We start from the raw sequence: 22,004 nt of genomic DNA, 5'->3' as shown, positions 1-22,004 counted from the left end.
AATCAAGAATGAAAGAGGAGAGATCACAACCAACACAACAGAAATAAAAACAATAATAAGAGAATATTATGAACAATTATATGCTAACAACATGGGCAATCTGGAAGAAATGGACAAATTCCTAGAAACATATATATTACCAAAACTGAAACAGGAAGAAATAGAAAATTTGAACAGACCCATAACCAGTGAGGAAATCGAATTAGTAATCAAAACTCTCCCAAAAAACAAGAGTCCAGCGCCAGGTGGCTTTCCAGGGGAAGTCTACCAAACATTTAAGGAAGAGTTAACACCTATTCTCTTGAAGCTGTTCCAAAAAATGGAAATGGGAAGGAAAACTTCCAAACTCTTTCTATGAAGCCAGAATTTCCTTGATTCCAAAACCAGACAGAGACCCCACTAAAAAGGAGAATTATAGACCAATTTCCCTGATAAACATGGATGCAAAAATCCTCAACAAGGTATTAGCCAACCGGATCCAACAATACATTAAAAAATTATTCACCACGACAAAGTGGGATTTATACCTGGGATGCAGGGCTGGTTCAATATCCACAAAGCAATCAATGTGATTAATCACATCAATAAAAGAAAGGGCAAGGACCACATGATTCTCTCAATAGATGCAGAGAAAGCATTTGACAAAATACAGCACCCTTTCTTGATAAAAACCCTTAAGAAAGTAGGGATAGAAGGATCATACCTTGAGATCCTAAAAGCCATATATGAAAGACCCAATGCTAATGTCGCCAACTGAGAGCTTTCCCCTAAGGTCAGGAACAACACAGGGATGTCCACTCTCGCCACTCTTATTCAACATAGTATTGGAAGTCTTAGCCTCAGCAATCAGAGAGCACAAAGAAATAAAAGGCATCCAAATCAGCCAGAAGGAGGTCAAATGTTCACTCTTCGCAGATGACATGATACTCTATATGGAAAACCCAAAATATTCTACCAAAAAACTGCTAGAACTGATTCATGAATTCAGCAAAGTCACAGGATATAAAATCAATGCACAGAGGTCGGTTGCATTCCTATATCAACAATGAAGCAACAGAAAGAGAAATCAAGGAATAGATCCCATTTACAATTGTGCCCAATACCATAAAATACCTAGGAAACAAAACAATAGAAAAATATTCCATGCTCCTGGATAGGAAGAACAAATATTGTTAAAATGTCAATACTACCCAAAGCAATCTAATATTCAATGCAATACCTATCAAAATAACACCAGCATTCTTCACAGAGCTAGAATAAACAATCCTAAAATTTGTATGGAACCAGAAAAGACCCCAAATAGCCAAAGCAATCTTGAAAAAGAAAACCAAAGCTGGAGGCATCACAATTTTGGACTTCAAGCTGTATTACAAAGCTGTAATCATCAAGACAGTATGGGACTGGCACAAGAACAGACATTCATATCAATGGAACAGAACAGAGAACCCAGAAATGGACCCACAAATGTATGTCCAACTAATCTTTGACAAAGCAGGAAAGAACATCCAATGGAATAAAGACAGTCTCTTCAGCAAGTGGTGCTGGGAAAACTGGACAGCGACATGCCGAAGAATGAACCTGGACCACTTTCTTACACCATACCCAAAAATAAGCTCAAAATGGATGAAAGACCTAAACCTAAGACAGGAAGCCATCAAAATCCTTGAGTAGAAAGCAGGAAAAAACCTTTTGACCTTGGCCACAGCAATTTCTTACTCAATATTTCTCTGGAGGAAAGGGAAACAAAAGCAAAAGTGAACTATTGAGACCTCACTTCTGCAAAGCAAAGGAAACAATCAGCAAAAGTAAAAAGCAACCGACAGAATGGGAGAAGATATTTGCAAATGACATATCAGATAAAGGATTAGTATCCAAATTCTATAAAGAACCTATCAAACTCAACACCCAAAAAAATAATCCAGTAAAGAAATGAGCAAAAGATCTGAATAGACACTTCTCCAAAGAAGATAACCAGATGGCCAACCAACACATGGAAAAATGCTCAATATCACTCATCATCTGGGAAATACAAATCAAAACCAGAGGGAGATACAACCTCACACCTGTCAGAATGACTAACATTAACAACTCAGAAAACAACAGATGTTGGCAAGGATGCAGAGAAAGAGGATCTCTTTTGCACTGCTGGTGGGAATGCAAACTGGTGCAGCCACTCTGGAAAACAGTATGGAGGCTCCTCAACAAAATTAAAAATAGAACTACCCTATGACCCAGCAATTGTACTACTAGGTATTTATCCAAGAGATACCAGTGTGCTGTTTCGAAGGGGCACATGCACCCCAATGTTTATAGCAGCACTATCAACAATAGCCAAAGTATGGAAAGAGCCCAAATGTCCATCAATGGATGAATGGATAAAGAAGATGTGGTATGTGTGTGTATGTATACACACACACACACACACACACACACACACACACACACAGAGACACATACATACACAATAGAGTATTACTCGGCAATCAAAAAGAATGAAGTTTTGCCATTCACAACTACATGGATGGAACTAGATGGTTTTATGCTAAGCAAAATTAGTCAGAGAAAGACAACTATATGACTTCACTCACATGAGGACTGTAAGGTACAAAACAGATGAACGTCAGGGAAGGGAAGCAAAAATAATAAAAAACAAGGAGGGGGACAAAAACAGAAGAGCCTCTTAAATATGGAGAGCAAACAGAGGGTTACTGGTGGGGTTGTGGGAGGGGAAATGGACTAAATGGGTAAGGGGCATTAAGGAATCTACTCCTGAAATCATTGTTGTACTATATGCTAATTAACTTGGATGTAAATTTAAAAAATAAATTTAAAATTAAAAATAAAAAAAGCTCTTGGGTCCTAGGAGCTGTGCTTGTAATTTATCATAAATGAAGAAGTCCTGACTTGCTTATGTGGGTATATGAGAAAGTAAGGCAATCATTTTTACAGAAAGTGGAGTGAAAAAGGTACTACAAAAGAGCTGAAGAGTACTGATCCACAAAACACAAAGTCCAAAGAAGGAATTTATCTTCAGTGGATATGGCAGTTGAGAAAAGACTTAAACAATCAGTAAGCTTTTGACTAAGGAGGGAGAAAGAGAAATTAATTAGAGAAATTAGAAGTTAGTCAGATGAGGGACTACACAGGGCATATTCAGAAACCAGCCATTTGGATGTCACTTAAAGTAATTATAAAGTAATGAGATATGACTCTAAAAATAGTGTGAAATGTGAGATTAGAAGTCCTTCGACCCAAGATAAGAACACAGGTAAATACTTAATCTGGAAAGACATAGGGATCTGTTGAAAGTTCTAGAGCAATGGGGCAGCTCAACAGGCTATTTATTTGGGGAAGACTAATCTGATTCCAGAGATATGATGAACTGAAGAGAGAAGAGAGAGAAGGGTGGAAACCATTTCAAAGGTTATCCATACTGTATGATCAAGAAATAACAGAATCTAGGGGCGGCCGGGTGGCTCGGTCAGTTAGGCAGCCTACTTCGGCTCAGGTCATGATCTCACAGTTCCTGGGTTCAAGCCCCGCATCGGGCTCTGTGCTGACAGCTCAGAACCTGGAGCCTGCTTCGGATTCTGTGTCTCCCTCTGTCTCTGCTCCTCCCCCACTAACGCTCTCTCTCTCAAAAATAAATAAACATGAAAGAAAGAAAGAAAGAAAGAAAGAAAGAAAGAAAGAAAGAAAGAATAACAATCTGAGACATGAATGGCAGCTGTGGGATAAAAAAGGGAAAGTCAATTAAAAGAGCTGTTGTAACACTGAATTTCTACAGAACCTTTCTGTTCTTTCAGTCCTGCAGGTTTTATGTCTCCTGCCCATATGCCTAGAGTCTGGGCTTTCTATCACATATCCTGTTGAGTAACTGTGTTTCTCTGGTTTTTGTCAGTCAAACTGGTGTCTCATACCATCAGCTTTGCCCCCTACTCTGTAAGGGCAAGAGGACTCATATGGGAGGTTTATGCATCTTGCAGTCATTTAGGTACAGGATCCATAAACCTCCACACGTGTAAATCTGACCTTTACTAAAAGATGCCGGGTGTCTGATTAATCCAAATTTCTGTGCCTGTTTCAGTAAGGAGACTTCCTAAGCAGGATTCACCTGCTGGAAATTTTCAATAAGATTCAGAGACTGGATGCTTTCCATGATCGCAGGGAGTTCTTTTTCAGAGTCATTAACACTCAACCACAGGGTGCTCATCAGGATATCTCGCTTGGGCTCCCTGCAGGTGAGAGGAGTGCGATGCCAGAATAATTTTTAAACCTATTAGGATCTTTCTGCTTGGGATTTCACAAATGGTGATAAAGGAGCCCCTCATTTCACATAAGCCTTGTGGTAAGTTTTCTGAAAATATTTTCAAAGTAATTGTGACAAATCAAAAGAAATCCCTGCTTGTCACTGAAAATGGCCCACAGGTTTTTTTTTTTTTTAACATTACTTCTGTAGTAAACCTTTTACCTAAATCACAGAGATAAATGAAAAAGACAGGTGTAAGCCTTAGCCTATTCATTTCATAGGTAATAGAATAAATATTCATAATACCCAGACATTACATTTTGATAATAAGGTAGTTTTTACTTCCTAGGGGAAAGCCATGCTTTTTATTCTTAGGAACATTTAATTTGATCAGTCTCAACTGTATACACACACACACACACACACACATATATATATGTACACATATATATGCTACACATATGTGTGTGTATATGTGTGTGTGTGAACACATAATATATATTCTATTAAGTTATTTTTATAACTATTTTTTCTTAGATACTGTAACAAACCTCTAAACAGAGTTCTTGCATACATCAAACCAGATAACAATGTTTCTAGAAGGAAAGGTATCGAGGCTCCACATGTAAAGAAAAATATGAACACTTAATGATTCAAAATATAGGTACCAGAGTAGCACCTGGGTGTCTCAGTCAGTTAAGCATCCAACTTCAGCTCAGGTCATGATCTTACGGCTCACAGGTTTGAGCCCCACACTGGGCTCTGTGCTGACAGCTCAGAGCCCAGGGCCTGCTTCAGATTCTGTGTGTGTGTCTCTCTCTCTGCCCTCCCCTGCTCTCACTCTGTCTCTCTCATAAATGAATATTTAAGTAAAATAAAGAAAGGCTAAAATAAAAAAAATTTAAACAAAATATAGGCACAGAGGGATAGCCCATAAAAGCAGAGCCAACAAAAAACAAATACATAAATAAATTGGTAAACAAACAAACAGGACTTCATCAAAATTAAAAACTTTCATGCACTGAAGTACACCAAAAAACAGAGCAGAAAGGCAACCCACAGGATGGGTATGCAGAGAGCAGGCAGAAATGCCGAATGGTGAACCATAGAACACTTTTTTCTTCACAATACAGGTATTTCTACTACATCAAGTTTCCCAGATGCAATTTAAGTATAATACAATTAGCCTGCATTTTACAAATCACTATCAAAATTAAAACTTGCCACAGAGAATAGATGAAAGAGATATGGTACTTACTGTAACTCAGCTTGCAGTTCATAGTTAACTCAGGTTTAGTTCCCTTAAGTAGTAGACAATAAAGGTGATTGTTGAAAAAACGTGCAAGAATAGTGCCAGATGGAGTAGGAAAACACAGGTCAGTACTAGGAAGAAAATCTTAGCTATAAATTCTATATAAGCTCAGTGATGCTCAGGATATGCAGCCATATACTCATTTTCTTAAATTTCAACAAGAAATAGGGGCACCTGGCTAGCTTAGTTAGAAGGGCACACAACTCTTGATCTTGCGGTTTTGAGTTCGAGCCCTATGTTAGGTGTAGAGATTACTTCAATAAATAAAACTTTAAAAAAAATTTTTTTAATTCAACAAGAAATAAAACTTTGGGGTGCCTGAGTGGCTTAGTCAGTCGAGCATCGAACTACTGACCTCAACTTAGGTCATGATCTCACAGTTGTGAAATCGAGCCTTGTGTTGGCTCTGCATTGGGCATGAAGTGCTTAAGATTCTCTTTGTTAATTCAAGTCTCTATCTCTTAAACCACCTTTTCCCACTGAAACTATTATTTATATCAAATATCAGGTTTTCTTCTATAAAGTTCACCTACTTCATGGGCCATTTTAGCATATGGTCTTGCACTCAAGGAAAGAATGGTCCAGATGGTCAAAAACTAATATTAAAAAAACTAACTACAGCATTTTTGAAGTGACCAAAGAAGTATAACACACACCATCTATAACACACACAATTTCTTAAAATTCCCTTTCCCCATCTCTTCTCTCAATTTTACTCATTCATGGCAGGTGCTCTATTTCCTTTTCCCATTTCTACAAACTCCCAAATATCCCCCAAGCCCTAACCCCAGGAGAATCTCACCTTTCATTTATCTTATCCATTCTATTGTCTTCTTCCAGTTACTCCATCCTTTCCAGTGTAAATCTAGCTCACCTGTCAGGCTTCTCCAGGGTTTTTTCCTTTAGCCTATCACTTCCATTAAACAATTACCAGTCCACTACTGAGTGGGTCTCGGTAACAAAGGCTCCTTCCTCCTGGAAGACTAGGAAAGGAGAACAGGCAATACCCATTTTACTTTAGTACAATAACAAGTGTATTTCTCATACCAGAAAAGATTGCCCTTATATAACATTCTGGAAACATAAAATTATAGACATTTAGTGGTGATCAAGGGCTGTCAGATTAGTGGTTGTCAGGGATTAAGGAAGGGGTTAAGTGGGACCAAAGGTGGGGTAGTTCTAGAAGGACAACATCGGTCAGTATACATAAAAAGTTTAAGTTTTAAAATGCTACCATATTTTTAGCTGATCGTAAACAGTATTTCAGATTTAAAGGCTTGCAACAGCTATTAAATGAAGATGATGAGCCAAAAACTATCTTTGCTGTAGGTCGTGGGATTGTGTAACACATTGGGAGTAGAGCAGCCCTAATATTCAGACTGCGTATGATTGTGTGCCTACCATAAATTTGCCTGGCATGCTATGGAATCCATTTAGTCCTGACAACAAGGCAGAGTGATGGCTATTTCAGCTCCATTTTACCATGAGAAAACTGGGACAAAGAAGTTGTATAACCTGCTCATGGCCCCATGTCACAGGCAGATTCTGAACTCTGATCCCTCGGGCGACAACTCCTGGCTACTCATCAGTAATAGCACGTAATCTACTGCCTCAGAGAACTCACTACGACCACAATAGTGAGGAGATGGCTGGGGAGCCCATAGCATTCACATTCTTCTCAAATGTTCTCAACTCCTCTTGCTAAGACTCCTCGGCAGAAGAGAGCACAGATTATTCAAATCTGCAGGGGTCACTAGGGCAGACTCAGGCAGAATCATGAACTGCTTTGCCTAAAAAGGCAGCAGCTCTCTCTGGGAACTGTTGGACCAACTACCACTATGACTGTCAGACCACACATGAGATGAAGAGACCACTACTCTACTACCAGGTCCTGACATACCCCTACTGGTTCCAGACTGGGAACTAAGCATCCAGCCTCCTGCCATTCCTGTGCTAGGACATCATGGCATTTGTTCTTGACAAAGTGGATAAAGAGGATGCTAGTGAATTAGAAGCAAATCATTGGTCAAACAGACATGACACTGCCAGTTACCCATTGGCAAGCACGCTCCTTTATTTACCATCACTAAGCATCAATATCTTCATTAGAAGAATGAGAAAAATAGTACTGATGTCACACAGTGGTTGCAAGGATGATCTTAAATGAGGCATGGGGCATATACAGCAGAGTGCTGGGCATATGGTTAGGGCTAGATAAATGAAAGCTGTTATGGTTATTATTGTTGTATCTAAATCAGTGCTATACAAAAGAACTTTCTATGATGGTGGATATGTTCTCTATGTTCACTACCCAACATGTTAGCCATGTAGCTAATGTGCACTTGAAATGTAGCTAGTGTGACTGGGGAACTAGAGTTTTAAAATTTCATCTAAACTTAAATAGCTACATGCACCTTGTGGTTACCATATGGGACAGCATAGGTATAACACTCAGCCAGTAACCAGGCCAGCTGGTCCAGATTAAATGGAACAAAAATTGTTATGATCAACCAAAATTATTACACTGGCATCATAAAATGAGCGAAATATCATCTCCCTTAAAAAAGATTTAAGTTTACAATACAGAGGAAGCACTGCTTTCTATAGAACCTGCTACTTTGTGGTAGGCTTAGAACTGGGTTTAGAACAGGATGCTTATGTATTTTTTTAAAAGCTTTAAAAGAGAAAGAAGGTTAATGTGGTAGATTAAATTATTATTTAGCAAATATTTACCCCTCCCCACCTCTGACTTGGGGTAGAGTCATGGAAGAGGAGTATTCTCTGCCCTGATGATTTTGGATTTGGTTATGGGATTTACTTTGTTCACTGGAATTGGAGCAGAGACCTAACTGGCCTTGCATGTATCTGCTTGTCTGTCCGAAGTTTCTGACCACCACCAAATGAAGAGTATGTCCCAGTAGCCTCTGCCCCTCCATTATGGTCCCAGAGTTTTTTTCACATAGAACAAACAGGAACCTGATCCACAACCTGAGGCAGACACACCCACAGACTATATGAATGAGAAATAAATGGTTATTTTTGTTTGCTATTATGATTTTGTAGGTCTTTACTAACCAGAATTATTTTAGTAAAAATCTCTCTAATACATAATCGTTAATCCTCAGTACCTCCTATTCCAGTGTTCTCTGTAGAGAATCTTGTACTCTGAAAGATGAAATAATTGGCTCAAGATCATAATGGAATAAGGGTTCCTTATGTTTACATCCACATGTTTAGACAAATGCACAGATAAAATATCCATGGTAAGTCATTAAAAGAGTGAGAGTACTGGAAGACCAAGCCCTCAGATGGTTGAAGCAGACATCATGACAGATGGCCATGGTTTTCTCCAACCTGACTCTCACAATCATGCCAGAGATGAATGGTTACCCAGCTGGACCACGATCATCATCATTTTTCTATCTCCATCAATGTTCTCATTCTAGCTTCCAATTTTTTTTTCTAGAATTTTTGCTATTAGAATACCGATTACACAGATTTCTGTTTTCAAGACCTCTTGCCACATTTTCTAAATATTTGAAGAACACCCACTGGAAAAACTCATAAGGTATGATTCTATTAGAAACACATTCTGCATTAAGCATACATCTTTTCCACCAAAAAGCACTTTTCCACTTTTCATAAACAATGTTTTGCCTTAATATAATTTTTATAATGTTTTTATTTATTATTGAGAGACAAAGAGAGACAGAGCATGAGCATGGGAGGGGCAGAGAGAGGGGAGACACACAATCCAAAGCAGGCTCCAGGTTCCGAGATGTTAGCACAGAGCCCGACACAGGGCTCAAACTCCCAAATCACAAGATCATGACCTGAGCCGAAGTTGGACACCTAACCGAATGAGCCACCCAGGCACCCCTTAATATAACTTTTTTAAATGTTTATTCATTTTTTGAGAGACAGAGCATGTGAGCAGGGGATAGGCAGAGAGAGAGAGAGAGGAAAAGAGAGAATTCTAAGCAGGCTCCTCACTGTCAGCACAGAGCCAGATGCAAGGCTTAACTCATGAGCCTTAAGATCATGGCTTGACATGGATGTGGAGAAATGGGAACCCTCTTGCACTGTTGGCGGGGATGCAAACTGGTACAGGTGCACCACTGTGGAGGTTCCTCAAAAAATTAAAAAGAGAACTACCCTATGACCCAGCAACAACACTACTAGGAATTTATCCAAAGGATACAGGGGTGCTGATTCATAGGAGTACTTGTATCCCACTGTTTATAGAAGCACTTTTAACAATAGCCATTTTATGGAAAGAGCCTAAATGCCCATCAGCTAAGGAATGGATAAAGAAGATGTGGTTTATAAATACAATGGAATACCACTTGACAATGAGAAAGAATAAAATCCTACCATCCGCAGCAACGTGGATGGAACTGGAGGATAATAGGCTAAGCGAAATAAGTCAGTCAGAGGAATACAGATATCATATGCTTTCACTCACATGTGGAACTTGAGAAACTTAACAGAAGACCATGGAGGAAGAGAAAGAGAAAATAATAGTTACAAACAGAGAGTGGGGGAGGCAAACCATAAGAGACTCTTAAATACAGAGAACAAACTGAGGATGGATTGGGGGGTGGGGAGAAGGGAAAATGGGTGATTGGCGTTGAGGAGGGCACTTGTTGGGATCAACACTGGGTGTTTTATGTAAGCAATGAATCACAGGAATCTATCCCCAAAACCAAGAGCACACTGTACACACTGTATGTTAGCCAACTTGACAATAAATTATATTAAGTAAATGAAAGCATATGCCCACAGTAATAATAATAATAATAATAATAATAATAATAATAATAAAAGATCATGGCCTGAGCCCAAGTTGGATGCTTACCTAACTGAGCCACCCAGGCACCCCTGCTTTAACAAAACTTCTATTCCCTCCATAAATGCTCGTCTACACCAAAGCTCCTACCAATATATGATGAGAAATGTATCCCCATGATGATATGCTGACTTGGGCATAGTGTTATTGGACTTCATGCCAAATCAAGATAATAGGTAAGCCTTATTTTTAGGATGAAAAGTGATGATAATAACACATACCTCAAACCACTTAGAAAGTAAATTTAAGAGGAAAGTTAGGCAATAACATGTGAAGCTGAGCTGTGAAGGCTGAACAAGTAGAAGTGAGTTTAGTTCCTTTGTGTAGACAATCACCTTCCAACACTTTCTGGAACCATGGTCTTCACCCTACTGCTGCCTATTCTTGTGCCGCTGCCCAGGCCACAGGAGTCCCAGATTACAACAGCAGTCAGCTTCTGAGGGGCCTTTTCATACCCCCACACCCACCTGCCTCCCACCCCTCATGCTGTCATCTCAAAGACTATGGAGCGTGCAGGAATGCAGGTCTCCCTCCATTGCCACACTGTCTTCAAGTTCTCTCTCTTCCAGTGCCTAGGGGGAAGCCGGTGTGCCCTCTAGAGGTTGTTCTGGAAGCTAACAGAAAGATGGAGAGGCTGCTGCAGGAGGCCTGTGGGGTAAGGGGGTGCTGCTGTCTTCACCAAAGCAGAAAGGAGATTTCTCCCCCACATGTGTAGTATATTCTGTCACATCTCTCCCCAAACTGTGTTCCTTGTGAACCTCACATCTTACAGTAATTTCTTCTAAGTGGCATTTTCAGGTTTCACTCCCAGCCTGTTTTTGCCTTGACTCAGTGAAGACACTATGACTGATGCTCAGAATTACCCAGCCTCCCTGATGCCAGTCTGTCGTCCTTGACCCCAGCTTGAACTCCTCTGCTCTCTTGCCTCGAGATGGACATTCCTGCAGAAAGATCACTGACAAATTCATCCTCCAAGAATCAAATCTGGGATGGCCAAAAATGTCTGAACCCTAGCACGAACACAATTTAGGCTCTCATGCTAGATGGAACCCCTGCTACCCTGGCACTTTAAGAAAATTATAGGAAATACAATCTCAATTTGCAGTTTCAGTCACTTATTGGAAACCTTGTTCAAACTATCAGAACAAAATATCAAATTACCAGAGTCCAGTTTACTTTAATGAATGCCTCAGCACTGAAAGCATCAGGGTGGAAACTTCCTGTCAACATGCCAGATTTTGAGAGGCACCTGGGTGACTCAGTCAGTTAAATGTCAGACCCTTGGTTTCAGCTCAGGTCATGATCTCCAAGTTGGTGAGTTGGAGTCCCGCACTGGGTTCCATGTTGACAGTGCAGACTGCTTAGGATTCTCTCTCTCTCTCTGCTCCTCCCTTGCTCATGCTCGCCTGCTCTCTCTCTCTCTCCCAAAACAAATAAACTTGAAAAAAAAATTTTTTAATGGCAGATTTTGAGTGCCCTAAAGTGCACACAGAGGGATGCTTGGCTACAAGAACATCACTTAAAAATAGATGGCTGGGGGGCGCCTGAGTGGCTCAGTCGGTTAAGCGGCCGACTTTGGCTCAGGTCATGATCTCGCGGTCCATGAGTTCGAGCCCCGCGTCGGGCTCTGTGCTGACAGCTCAGAGCCTGGGGCCTGTTTCAGATTCTGTGCTCCCTCTCTCTCTGACCCTCCCCAGTTCATGCTCTGTCTCTCTCTGTCTCAAAAATAAACATTAAAAAAATTTTTTAAAAAAATAGAAAAATAGATGGCTGGGCTTAAAAGCAAAACAATGACCACAAAACAAAACTACCATGTGCAGATCTGCTAGAGACAAAAGGGAAAAGGGAAGTTGGGAAAGCGGGAGTTAAAAGCCAGGCCCCCTCCATAAAGCTGAGAGCCAATAAAGAGTTGCCTTATCAGCAAAGGGATAGCTGGAGAAAAACATTACAAAGAATTGGAAAAAAAAAAAAAAGAAGGAAAGAAAGAAAGAAAGAAAGAAAGAAAGAAAGAAAGAAAGATGCAAGCACTTGACCTGTGCTGCTCTGTGGCTGGACGAGAGTCACACTCATGTGATCATTAGCCATAGCCCGTCCTTCGCCATAGGTCATCGTCGTTTACGCTCCTTCACCGTGAGCTACCAACACACCACTACTTCCGGGCCTGTCGGTTTGTGTCTGAATTTTACCCACCTCCCTTGGAAATACTATCAGGATTCCTTTGTATTCCAAGCTGCAACAGTAGTAACAAAATGATTCTAATCTTTAATATTGTCTTCTCATTTCCCTTTATTCTTCTTGAATTTTTAAGGTGAACATAGCTTGTTGGTGTTTACTTTCACACCTGACTTCCCGTGGCTTCTGTCAAAAACGAATTTCGTCTTATCTGCCTGTGCACTCCCTAGCACCCAGCACAGAATGTTTGTCACATGTCTTAATGAGGGAGAAAGGTGAGGAAGACAACCTTCTTCACACTTTTTCCTGGAATCAGGCTTACAGAGCACAATCATTGGAAGGAAGAAATTGCTCACATTTAACGTCCATTCATGCTCTATTTTAGTAAAGTCCATTTATCAGGAAGGCTTGGTAAGGCTTCCATTCGTACACTTACCATGACTCATAGTCAATAAATCAGAATAAGATTACATTCTACTGGCAAACGGTTTTAACACTGTTGTTAGTCTCCTTTGATTCTGAAGGCCTTGTAGCATCTTGTTAGGCCTCAAGCTAACATATTATGAACACTACTTACATGGTTAGGTGCTATGGGGAGAAAACGAATATATGAGAATTTGGGGGTGGGGGAAGAACCTGTTCAGTGTTTGGTATGGATCCTGAATAAAAAGGGGATTTGCTGGGTGCCTGGCTGGCTCAGTCAGTAGAACATGCAACTCTTGACCCTGGGGTTGTGAGTTTGAGTCCCATGTTGAATACGAGATTCTTAAAAGTAAATATTTAAATAAAAAGGGGCATTTACTACGGCTTTATATGCTAGATTCAACCTCACCTCCATAAGAGGAAATCACCTCATGATGAAGGATGACCCATCACAGAAGGTGGCTCCGCATATTTCCACCTGACAAGCCCAAATCAATTCCCACCTCTTCCACGAAGCCTACCCACGTCTGGCCACATCCTTTCCTTCTTCTCCCTGAGCACTGCACTTGTGCTTTCTTCTGGCACTCCCGATCTTCTGGAGATCTCTGTGTATATGTTGCACTTTAAGTTTCTGGACGTAAAACCAGAATCATTTAACCTCTGCAATTTGTGCAGCCCTCCACACACCCAGTTCAGTGAATATTCTATTCATTTCACATGACCAATGAGATGAGAAAGTATCTCTGACCCATTCAGCTGTAACTTTCCCTCAAGAATTGAAAACCTATGTTGCTTTTCATATATTTAAATTTCTTAAGGCTTTCATAGGGTAGAAAACAAGGATTTTATATTAAAGGAAATGGAGAGGAGATAAAGGAAACAGAGAGGCACAGGAGGCTAGAAAACTAGCCAGAGACTCAACCAGACAGTAATTTCCTGCAGTCTCAAAGGCCCCAGAAGAGCAGCCCACAGCTGGCTCTGTCCTTTCCTCAACCCTTGAGCATCACCTGTATGCCATAAAGTCATGGTTCAAGTAGGATGGGGAAGCACTAAGCAATTGTGTGTAAATGTGGCCAAGGTGTTCACTTCTCCCACCATCTCTCTAACCTGAGACTCAGAAGTCATGTCCTTAAGTTCTTTATCAACCACAGAAGCCCAAAGAGTCAGGCGGATTCCGTCCCCACTACCACTGTCTTTCTCTTTTCCTTCTTTTGCCTCCACACTACACATCAGGACCCCAGGACCCAGCAGACACCAGTGCCGTCCCCAGGCTTTGTGATGGGCACGGGAGTTAAGAGTCCCTGTTCTGCTTTCTCAGAGCTGCTGTTCCTAGTGATTGTAAACATTCACAGTTAAACAGACATTTCACGAGGACTTTGCCCCAGCTGGTGGTTTCCATATGATGCTCCAGATGCCACACGTCAGCCGAGGGAAATGTGACCAAGCAGATCCTCAGAGGCGTGGAAACCCAAGCTTGGCTGACTCATCCAGACTCCTGGGGCTCAAGCATTTCGCCCTCTCTTGCCACGCTGCCTGACTTCCACCTTCATGCATGCCTTCCAACATGAAGCTGCTATTACAAGGAGGAACCCACTGCAGTGAAGAAAATTAGCTTCTGTCTTAAACTTTTGGAAAACTTGAGAGCTTATTTTTAGGGTGACATTCTGATACAGAGTGCATGGTCAGGACCAAATAGGGCATGGGAACCTGAGCGATGGGGCAGAGCAGGTCACTGCAACACTTTTGGTCACTGTGCCACATTGCACAGCCTCAAGGAAGAACTGAGGAATTATCTAGAATCATTTGGGACTCCCGAATGGCACACCAGTCTCTTTCCTGAGTCATGGAAAGGCCCCAGTTACCAACGATGCCCCTCTAAGTTCATGTGGTTCATCATAAATAGTCTCATTTCTTTTCCGGGCAACTTGAGTGACGGCAACAAGATCAGAACAAATTTGTCTGATATCCACTCTGAAACCCCAGCCGAGCCCTCAGTCATATCTTCGATTTCGTTTCGATGACCACCGGGGATTAAAGTATCTAGGGCACTGATAGCTATAGCAGGAAGGCACCATCACACAAAGTGGTCAACATGAAACGGTTTATCTGAGAGAATTACAGTCCACTGGCATGAGATGGTCCCTCTTTGCTAAGTCAAACTACTGATAAACATTCAATTATTCATGAAATGCATATAAATAAAGACTGACTTAAATATCACTATTTCACCACATAACGATCAAATTTACTAATACTTTATCACAGCATAATTATACATGTCAAAATAATTTTCAAAAAAATATTTTATAACTATTTAACAAATGTAACCTTTTTTTAAAATTTTTTTAATCTTTATTTATTTTTGAGAGACAGAGAGACAGAGTACAAGTGGGGGAGGAACAGAGAGAGGGAGACACAGAATCTGAAGCAGGCTCCAGGCTCCAAGCTGTCAGCACAGAGCCCGATGCAGGGCCCAAAGCCACAAACCGTGAGATCATGACCTGAGCTGAAGTCGGATCCCTAACCAACTGAGCCACCCAGGCGCCCCAAATGTAACTTTTTAAAATTTTTTTTTTAAAAGTACGATGGGCTTCCCTAGCTTTTATGGTTTAAACTGTTGTTCAGAATTTCTCTTACTGATTTGCAAAGTCTCTTAATATAAGAATATGAACCCTCTATGATATATGCTAAAACTACTTCTCTCCTTTGATTTGCCCTATCATGCTTCTGGTTTACAGAGTTTAAATTTTGGTTACTGAAATTCGTATGCTTTTCCCATTGTGTTGTTAGGTTGAGAAAGTTCTTCCCTTTCCAGAGGTGACATTTCCTTCTAAGAGTTTGAGAAATGTGTAGAATTTATTTTTAATAAATGATGGGAAGTAAAGGTCTAGCTTCACTGACTCTGAAGACTTTCCCATTTGTACCAAAATTAGCATGACCTTTGAATCTGGCGGCTCACACCCTGTCAGCTGACTCACTCTCTCCCCTTCTCTGGTTGGTCAGAAGTCTGCTTCCACTTATGTTTTCCCATAATCAAATACAGAATCATTTATCTCAATCAGGCAAATTAGAGGCTCATTTTCACTTAGTGATCTCGGCACTGAGACATTGCTTCACAGCTTCATCACCCTCACATGTTTTTTTTTTTTCTTTTAAGTTTTATTTATTTATTTTGAGAAAGAGTGCAAGCAGAGGAAGGACACAGAGAGAGGGAGAGGGAGAGAATTCCAAACAGACTCCGTGCAGTTAGCGTGGAGCCTGACTCAGGGTTCAAACTCAGGAACCATGAGATCATGACCTGAGCCAAAATTGAGAGCTGGACGTTTAACCTACTGAGCCACCCAGGCACCTCTACAAGTGTTTTTAATTACTGACATTCAATACCTTCCTTGGATCCTCACAAGTGAAAAGGTGTTTTGTCACATAATACATAACCAATTACACAGCAGTAACATGTTAACTGGTGGCTAAACTTGACTACCCCTCATTCTCTTATTCAGTTCTATTTTCCAGAGTCACGCTTACTAATTCACTTGAATAACCACGTACCAGATACTGGCTACAAATTAAATTAAAAAAGAAGTGCAAAGAGACATTTTTTCTACTCACAAAAAGGTTTCAATCAGATCTACAAACACATAAAGTGCATCATTTGCCTATGGCAGTACAACAAATCACTCTAAAACTTAAAGGCTTAAAACAACACTAAACATTTATCGCACCTCACAGCTTCTATAGGTTAGGAATTCACAAGTAGCCTGACTGGGTGCTTATGGCTCAGGCTTCCTCAACACTGCAGCCAGGTGTTGGCCGAAGCTGGAGTCATCTCAAAGCTTTCCAGGAAACTGAGGATCTACTTCCAAAGAGGCTAACTGATGTGGCTAACAAGTTGGGGCTGGCTTTGGTGGGAGGCCTCAGTTCCTCTACACATGGGCTCTCTACAGACCGACTTGACACCCTCTCAAAATGGTGACTGACTTCCCCCACAGTGAGCAACCCAAGAAAACAAGATAAACAATGAAATTCACTTCATGACCTAATCTCAGAAATCACATGGCCGCTTCTGTTATATTGTAGAAGTCATCCAGACCAGCCCTGATTCTAGATGGGAAGATTTAAAGGTGTGAACACCAGCAGACAACAATCACCAGGACCCATGCTCAACAGGAGAGGGCCAGTTATAACAGAAGCTTTCCTTTCACTGCTTTAAGCCTCCAGTCCCTCCTCTCAACAGCAGAGATCACCAAGGCACCTACCTCACACAGTTTTGTCGAGACTGAGGAATACAGTGCATCTGAAATATGATAACATCCAGCACACGGTGGATGGTAAGTAATAATTAGCATGTATTTGTTCATTGATTTGTTATTAATGGTTTTATTTATCATTCATGTGTCCTGAAAAGGATCATTCAATGAAAACATCAATATTCTAAATTTTTTAACGTTTATTTATTATTGAGAGATAGAGACACAGAGCGTGAGCAGGGGAGGGGTAGAGAGAGGGGGAGACACAGAATCTGAAGCAGGCTCCAGGCTCCGAGCCATCAGCACAGAGCCCAACGCGGGGCTCGGACTCACAAACTGCGAGATCATGACCTGAGCTGAAGTCGGTCGCTTAACCAACTGAGCCACCCAGGCGCCCCGAAAACATGGATATTCTAAAGTCAACTGTAAATACCAATAGTTCTACGACTGATACACACAAGGGTGCACACTCTTGGTGAAGCCATTTATTGCTACAATCACCTTAGTGAAATCTGTTAAAAAGGTCAAGTGATCCTAAGTAAACAAGAGGCATTACTGGCTGGCTGAAGAAATATCTAATAAATCCCAAGGCCAGTAAGTAAAACCAAACTTCCAAGAAACCGGTATGAGGAACTAGGAAGTCAGAAACAAGTTACTCTTCTATCGTTCAGAAACCACATGGTCTTTCAAGTCTGCCTCTTTATTTGCCCTCCCCACCTCCCTCTGTCCCCACTATACTTTGGTCAGCTTCTTCTCTCAGGTATCTACAGAGATTAGAATATCTGAGTCCAACTACAAATTCCCAGGAAGAAGAATCTTATTGGACTATTTTGTTCACTCCTGACTCCATTTTCTCTCATGGGAGAGTAGGGAGTACAACTGCATGATCTATTGCCCGCTCATCAGGATGTGAGGGCACAGACTGTCTTTCAAGAAGGATATGTAGGAACTAAGATGAAGTGATTGGTGGAAGCAATGACTGGCCTTTCTGGTACAAACACTTGGCAAAGAAAAGCATTACTTTTGGTTGAAGTCTGTATGAACCATACATCCAAGTCAGAGTTAAAGAGCTTTAATTGAAGCTGGTCCCTTTCCAAAGAAATAAATCTGTATGGACACACAACTAGCAGCCTCACTTAAATTGTCACTTTGAATAGATGTAGGACAACAAATATCTACATACACACACACACACACACACACACACACACACACACTCACTCACAAATAAATTATGAATAATGCTGGCTGATGACCAAAACAGCAAAGGAAATTACCAATAAGTACTCTGTTTTGATGTTTACATTTTTATTCTCAAAATAGATTAAGTTAGCTATTCTTTTAACACATTTTCATGTAGACCTCTAATAAACCCTTCGCACTTTATAGCTGACAGGATCCTTCCAGTAAATGTATCTGCTCTAAACAATCTCACTACTTGACTGAAAAGAATTCTAGAAAATATCTTGCTTTCAGAATTATTGAGAACTTCATCTGAGAGGTAGGACCCATTACTTGCCAAACTACTTATTCTAGTTGTTTCTAAGGCAGAATCTCCTCAACTCTTTAATAAAATACTGTCCATTTATTTGGTCTCTGAATCAAACCATTTGATTCTCCTAGTTATAAAATGGGGATGAACAGAAACAATCTTTCATCAGATAAAATCCTAATGCTATGTGACACAGTTTAGGGTCATGTCCTAGCTATATTTCTTTTCACTTTGTTTTTTAATAACTTGGTATAACATTTGAATAAAATGTGTTATAGGCTAAATATGTCCCCTCCAAAATTCATATGTTGAAGTTAGGACAATACCTCAGAATATAACTGTATTTGAAGAGGGCCTTTAAAGCGGTGGTTAAGTTAAAATACAGCTATGAGGGTGAGCTATAATCCAATCTATGGATTATAAGAGAAAATTTCTGTGTCAAGAGCACATGTGTACCAGGGAAAGGTATAAAGACACAGACATAAGGCAGCCACCTGCAAGCGAAGGAGAAAAGTCTCATAAATCCTAGCAACACTTCTAATTGTTTAAGCCATCCAGTCTGTGGTGTTTAGTTATGGCAAATTTGGCAAACTAATGAAAGTAAATGCATGCTTGGCTTATCAAACAAGCAGAAACTTGCCAACAAAAATCAACTAAGATTTGTTTATTAGCTGCCTCATATATTTTGTGGAAAGAGGCAGGGAAACAATAAATAAATTACTGAGACCCCAATGCCAGTCCAGAAGACTAGAACACAAAGAAGAATGAGGAGTGACCACGTCCATCAGGGGCTCAAAGTCTAGCAAAGGAGCCCAAATCGTGGCTTACGTGCCAAGTAGAGGTATGTTCATGATGCTTGGGAGCTCCCTTGAGGAGATGAGTGTATGTTTCTGCTGGACTGGAAAAACAATTGGGAAGAGGGGACATGAGATGACAATAAGTCACAGTTCAGAGAGGAAAAAAATAATCTTCTTTCTTTTTCTGATATTGTAGAATTATTTCTGATTAAGAGTAGTCTTAAGTACCACATAAAATTCTAATTTACTTCTTCTAAAGAGTAGGTCAACATTAGCTACTCTAAAGAAAAATGGGATAGACATTTGTTGACAATTAAACTGAAAATACTAAATATCCACAATGAACAGTTTTACTTAAGTCTCCTTTTATATCCAACTTATCGTGTTGGCTCTTTAGAATATAGTTATCTCTTACACTATAGCAGGTATTTTTCAAGGTTGATACAGTCAAGGAGCTTTCAAGTGACATCTTAGTGGTCAAAATAGCTATTGTATAATGTTTGTACAGTTCTTTTTTTACGCCCAAACTATGTGTCTCAAGTTAAGGTGAAACATAATCCCAGTTTTCAGGCATATATTTGTCCGAATTTATAGGCAATCCATGAATTCAAGGACATGAACACATCTAAAGAAAACATCACCACCCTTTTCAGTCAACCTCACATCCTCCAAAGATCATACCTCTAGAGTATCCCTGGTCTGGACAAGAATTCAACTCAGGCTCTGGGACTCCCAGAGAAGTCTGATTCTGCCTGCCTCAAGGCAGACTTCCTTTAACCAAAAGAGTAGAGCACCTGTATCACAAGGACTTGTTTCAGAACACAGTCATAAATTGACTGTTACCCTGTACTTTCCAAAAGCTTATTAAAGCAAATTGTATTTGAAAGGGATTCTATCAAACACATTAATCATCTAAACTTTAAACCTTAACTCACTTAAAGTTTCAGGGAAAAAAAAAAGTCCCCAAACCAGCTCACTTATTCCTTTACAGAAATGATCCACTGCCACAATCTGTTTCTTTGGTGCAAGAAATCAGTTTATAATGCAATGTATCTTTCATTGTCATTGTGTACCTTATGGTATTCCATCAGTAGTAATTAGACAAGAGGTTCACAACGTGTACAAAGCATTTCTCTTTTCTTGATGTGCAATATAGTAAGAAAAGTATAATTATCTTTGTCATTTTCATCTCCCTCTTCTGCTCACTGTGTTAAAATGGGAGTTTTCCTAGGTTGGGGCCTGTCTTTCTTCTCTAATTACACCCTATTCACCCCAGTGACTTCATCTAGTTCCCAATTTTAGCTATCATCTCTATGTCAGTGACCCCAAACCTCTCCAACAACAGCCAGCTGCAACCTTAGGACTAGTGCTTGACCCAAAGAGCTTTCTGTGATGATGGAAACGTTTGATGTTAGATGTCAAATAGATTTCAATTTAAAAAAAAGAAATGTTCTAAGCTGCGCTGTCCAGTATGGTAACTACTAGTCATGGGTGACTACTGAGCACATAATTTAAATTAAAATTCAGTGGGAGCTCCTGGGTGGCTCATTCGGTTAAGCGCCTGACTTCAGTTCAGGTCATAATCTCATAGTTTGAGTTCAAGCCCCACGTCAGGCTCTCAGCACAGAGCCTGGATCCTGCTTTGGATTCTGTGACTCCTTCTTTCTCTGCCCCTCCCCCTCTCGTGCTCTGTCTCTCTCTCTCAAAAACAAACATTAAAAAAAATTTTTTAATAAAAAAAATTAATTTAATGGCTAGCACTTACTATTTTGGACAGCACAGCCATAGGCTTCTATTTGTAGCTGCCTGCCAAATATGTAACTCTGGGCCTGCCAGCACTCGGAAACTTACGTGCCTAATCAAAGAGGTTCAGTTTAGGGGCACCTGGGTGGCTCAGTCGGTTAAGTGTCTGACTTCGGCTCAGGTCATGATCTACAGCTTGGAGCCTGGAGTCTGCTTCAGATTGTGTCTCTCTCTCTGCCCCCCCACCCCACCCCTCTCACACTCTGTCTCAAGAATAAATAAACATTAAAAAAAAATGTTCAGTTTCAGCCCCAAAATAGCTCCGCCCCTTCATTTGGTGATTCCTGTTGATTAGACCACCATTCTCCAAACTACTGATACTAAAGCTATTACTGAAAATGATCCAACTTTTCCCCACATCCGATTGGCTTACTACACTTACCACACAGTCACACTTCTGGTCAAGAAAGAAAAATTCATTTGCAAAAATTACTATTTAGAATGAATGTAAACAACAACAAATCTATGTGTTTTTTAATTTTAATTTTAATTACACTATCCACCCCCCTCAAAAAAAAATTAGCCAGTATTCAATATTGCATTCATATCAGGTGAGTTACATAGTCTACGCTGATCAGAGGGAGGATTTCAAAGGAGAGATCTATAATATATAGGAAGGGGGAAAGATGTCAAGGTTAGGCAGCAGAAATAATGTGAGTT

At 40.3% G+C, this 22,004-nt stretch overlaps 1 protein-coding gene across 1 annotated transcript in view; it reads right to left on the bottom strand.

Annotated features, from left to right (window-relative positions):
* Window positions 1–6,533, bottom strand: part of LOC122230576 — a 61,007-nt gene extending 54,474 nt beyond the window's left edge. The window contains exons 1-2 of the mRNA XM_042956511.1: window positions 6,364–6,533; window positions 5,508–5,632 (exon numbers count right to left, since the gene is read on the bottom strand). Coding sequence (XP_042812445.1) covers window positions 5,508–5,632; window positions 6,364–6,383 — 145 coding nt within the window. The 5' untranslated portion in view covers window positions 6,384–6,533. The remainder of the gene's footprint in view (window positions 1–5,507; window positions 5,633–6,363) is intronic.
* Between the last annotated feature and the right edge of the window lie 15,471 nt (window positions 6,534–22,004).

This window comes from Panthera tigris, chromosome A1, assembly GCF_018350195.1.
Source record: "Panthera tigris isolate Pti1 chromosome A1, P.tigris_Pti1_mat1.1, whole genome shotgun sequence".
Taxonomy (NCBI): Eukaryota; Metazoa; Chordata; class Mammalia; order Carnivora; family Felidae; genus Panthera; species Panthera tigris.
This window is presented reverse-complemented; position numbering and strand designations above follow the sequence as displayed.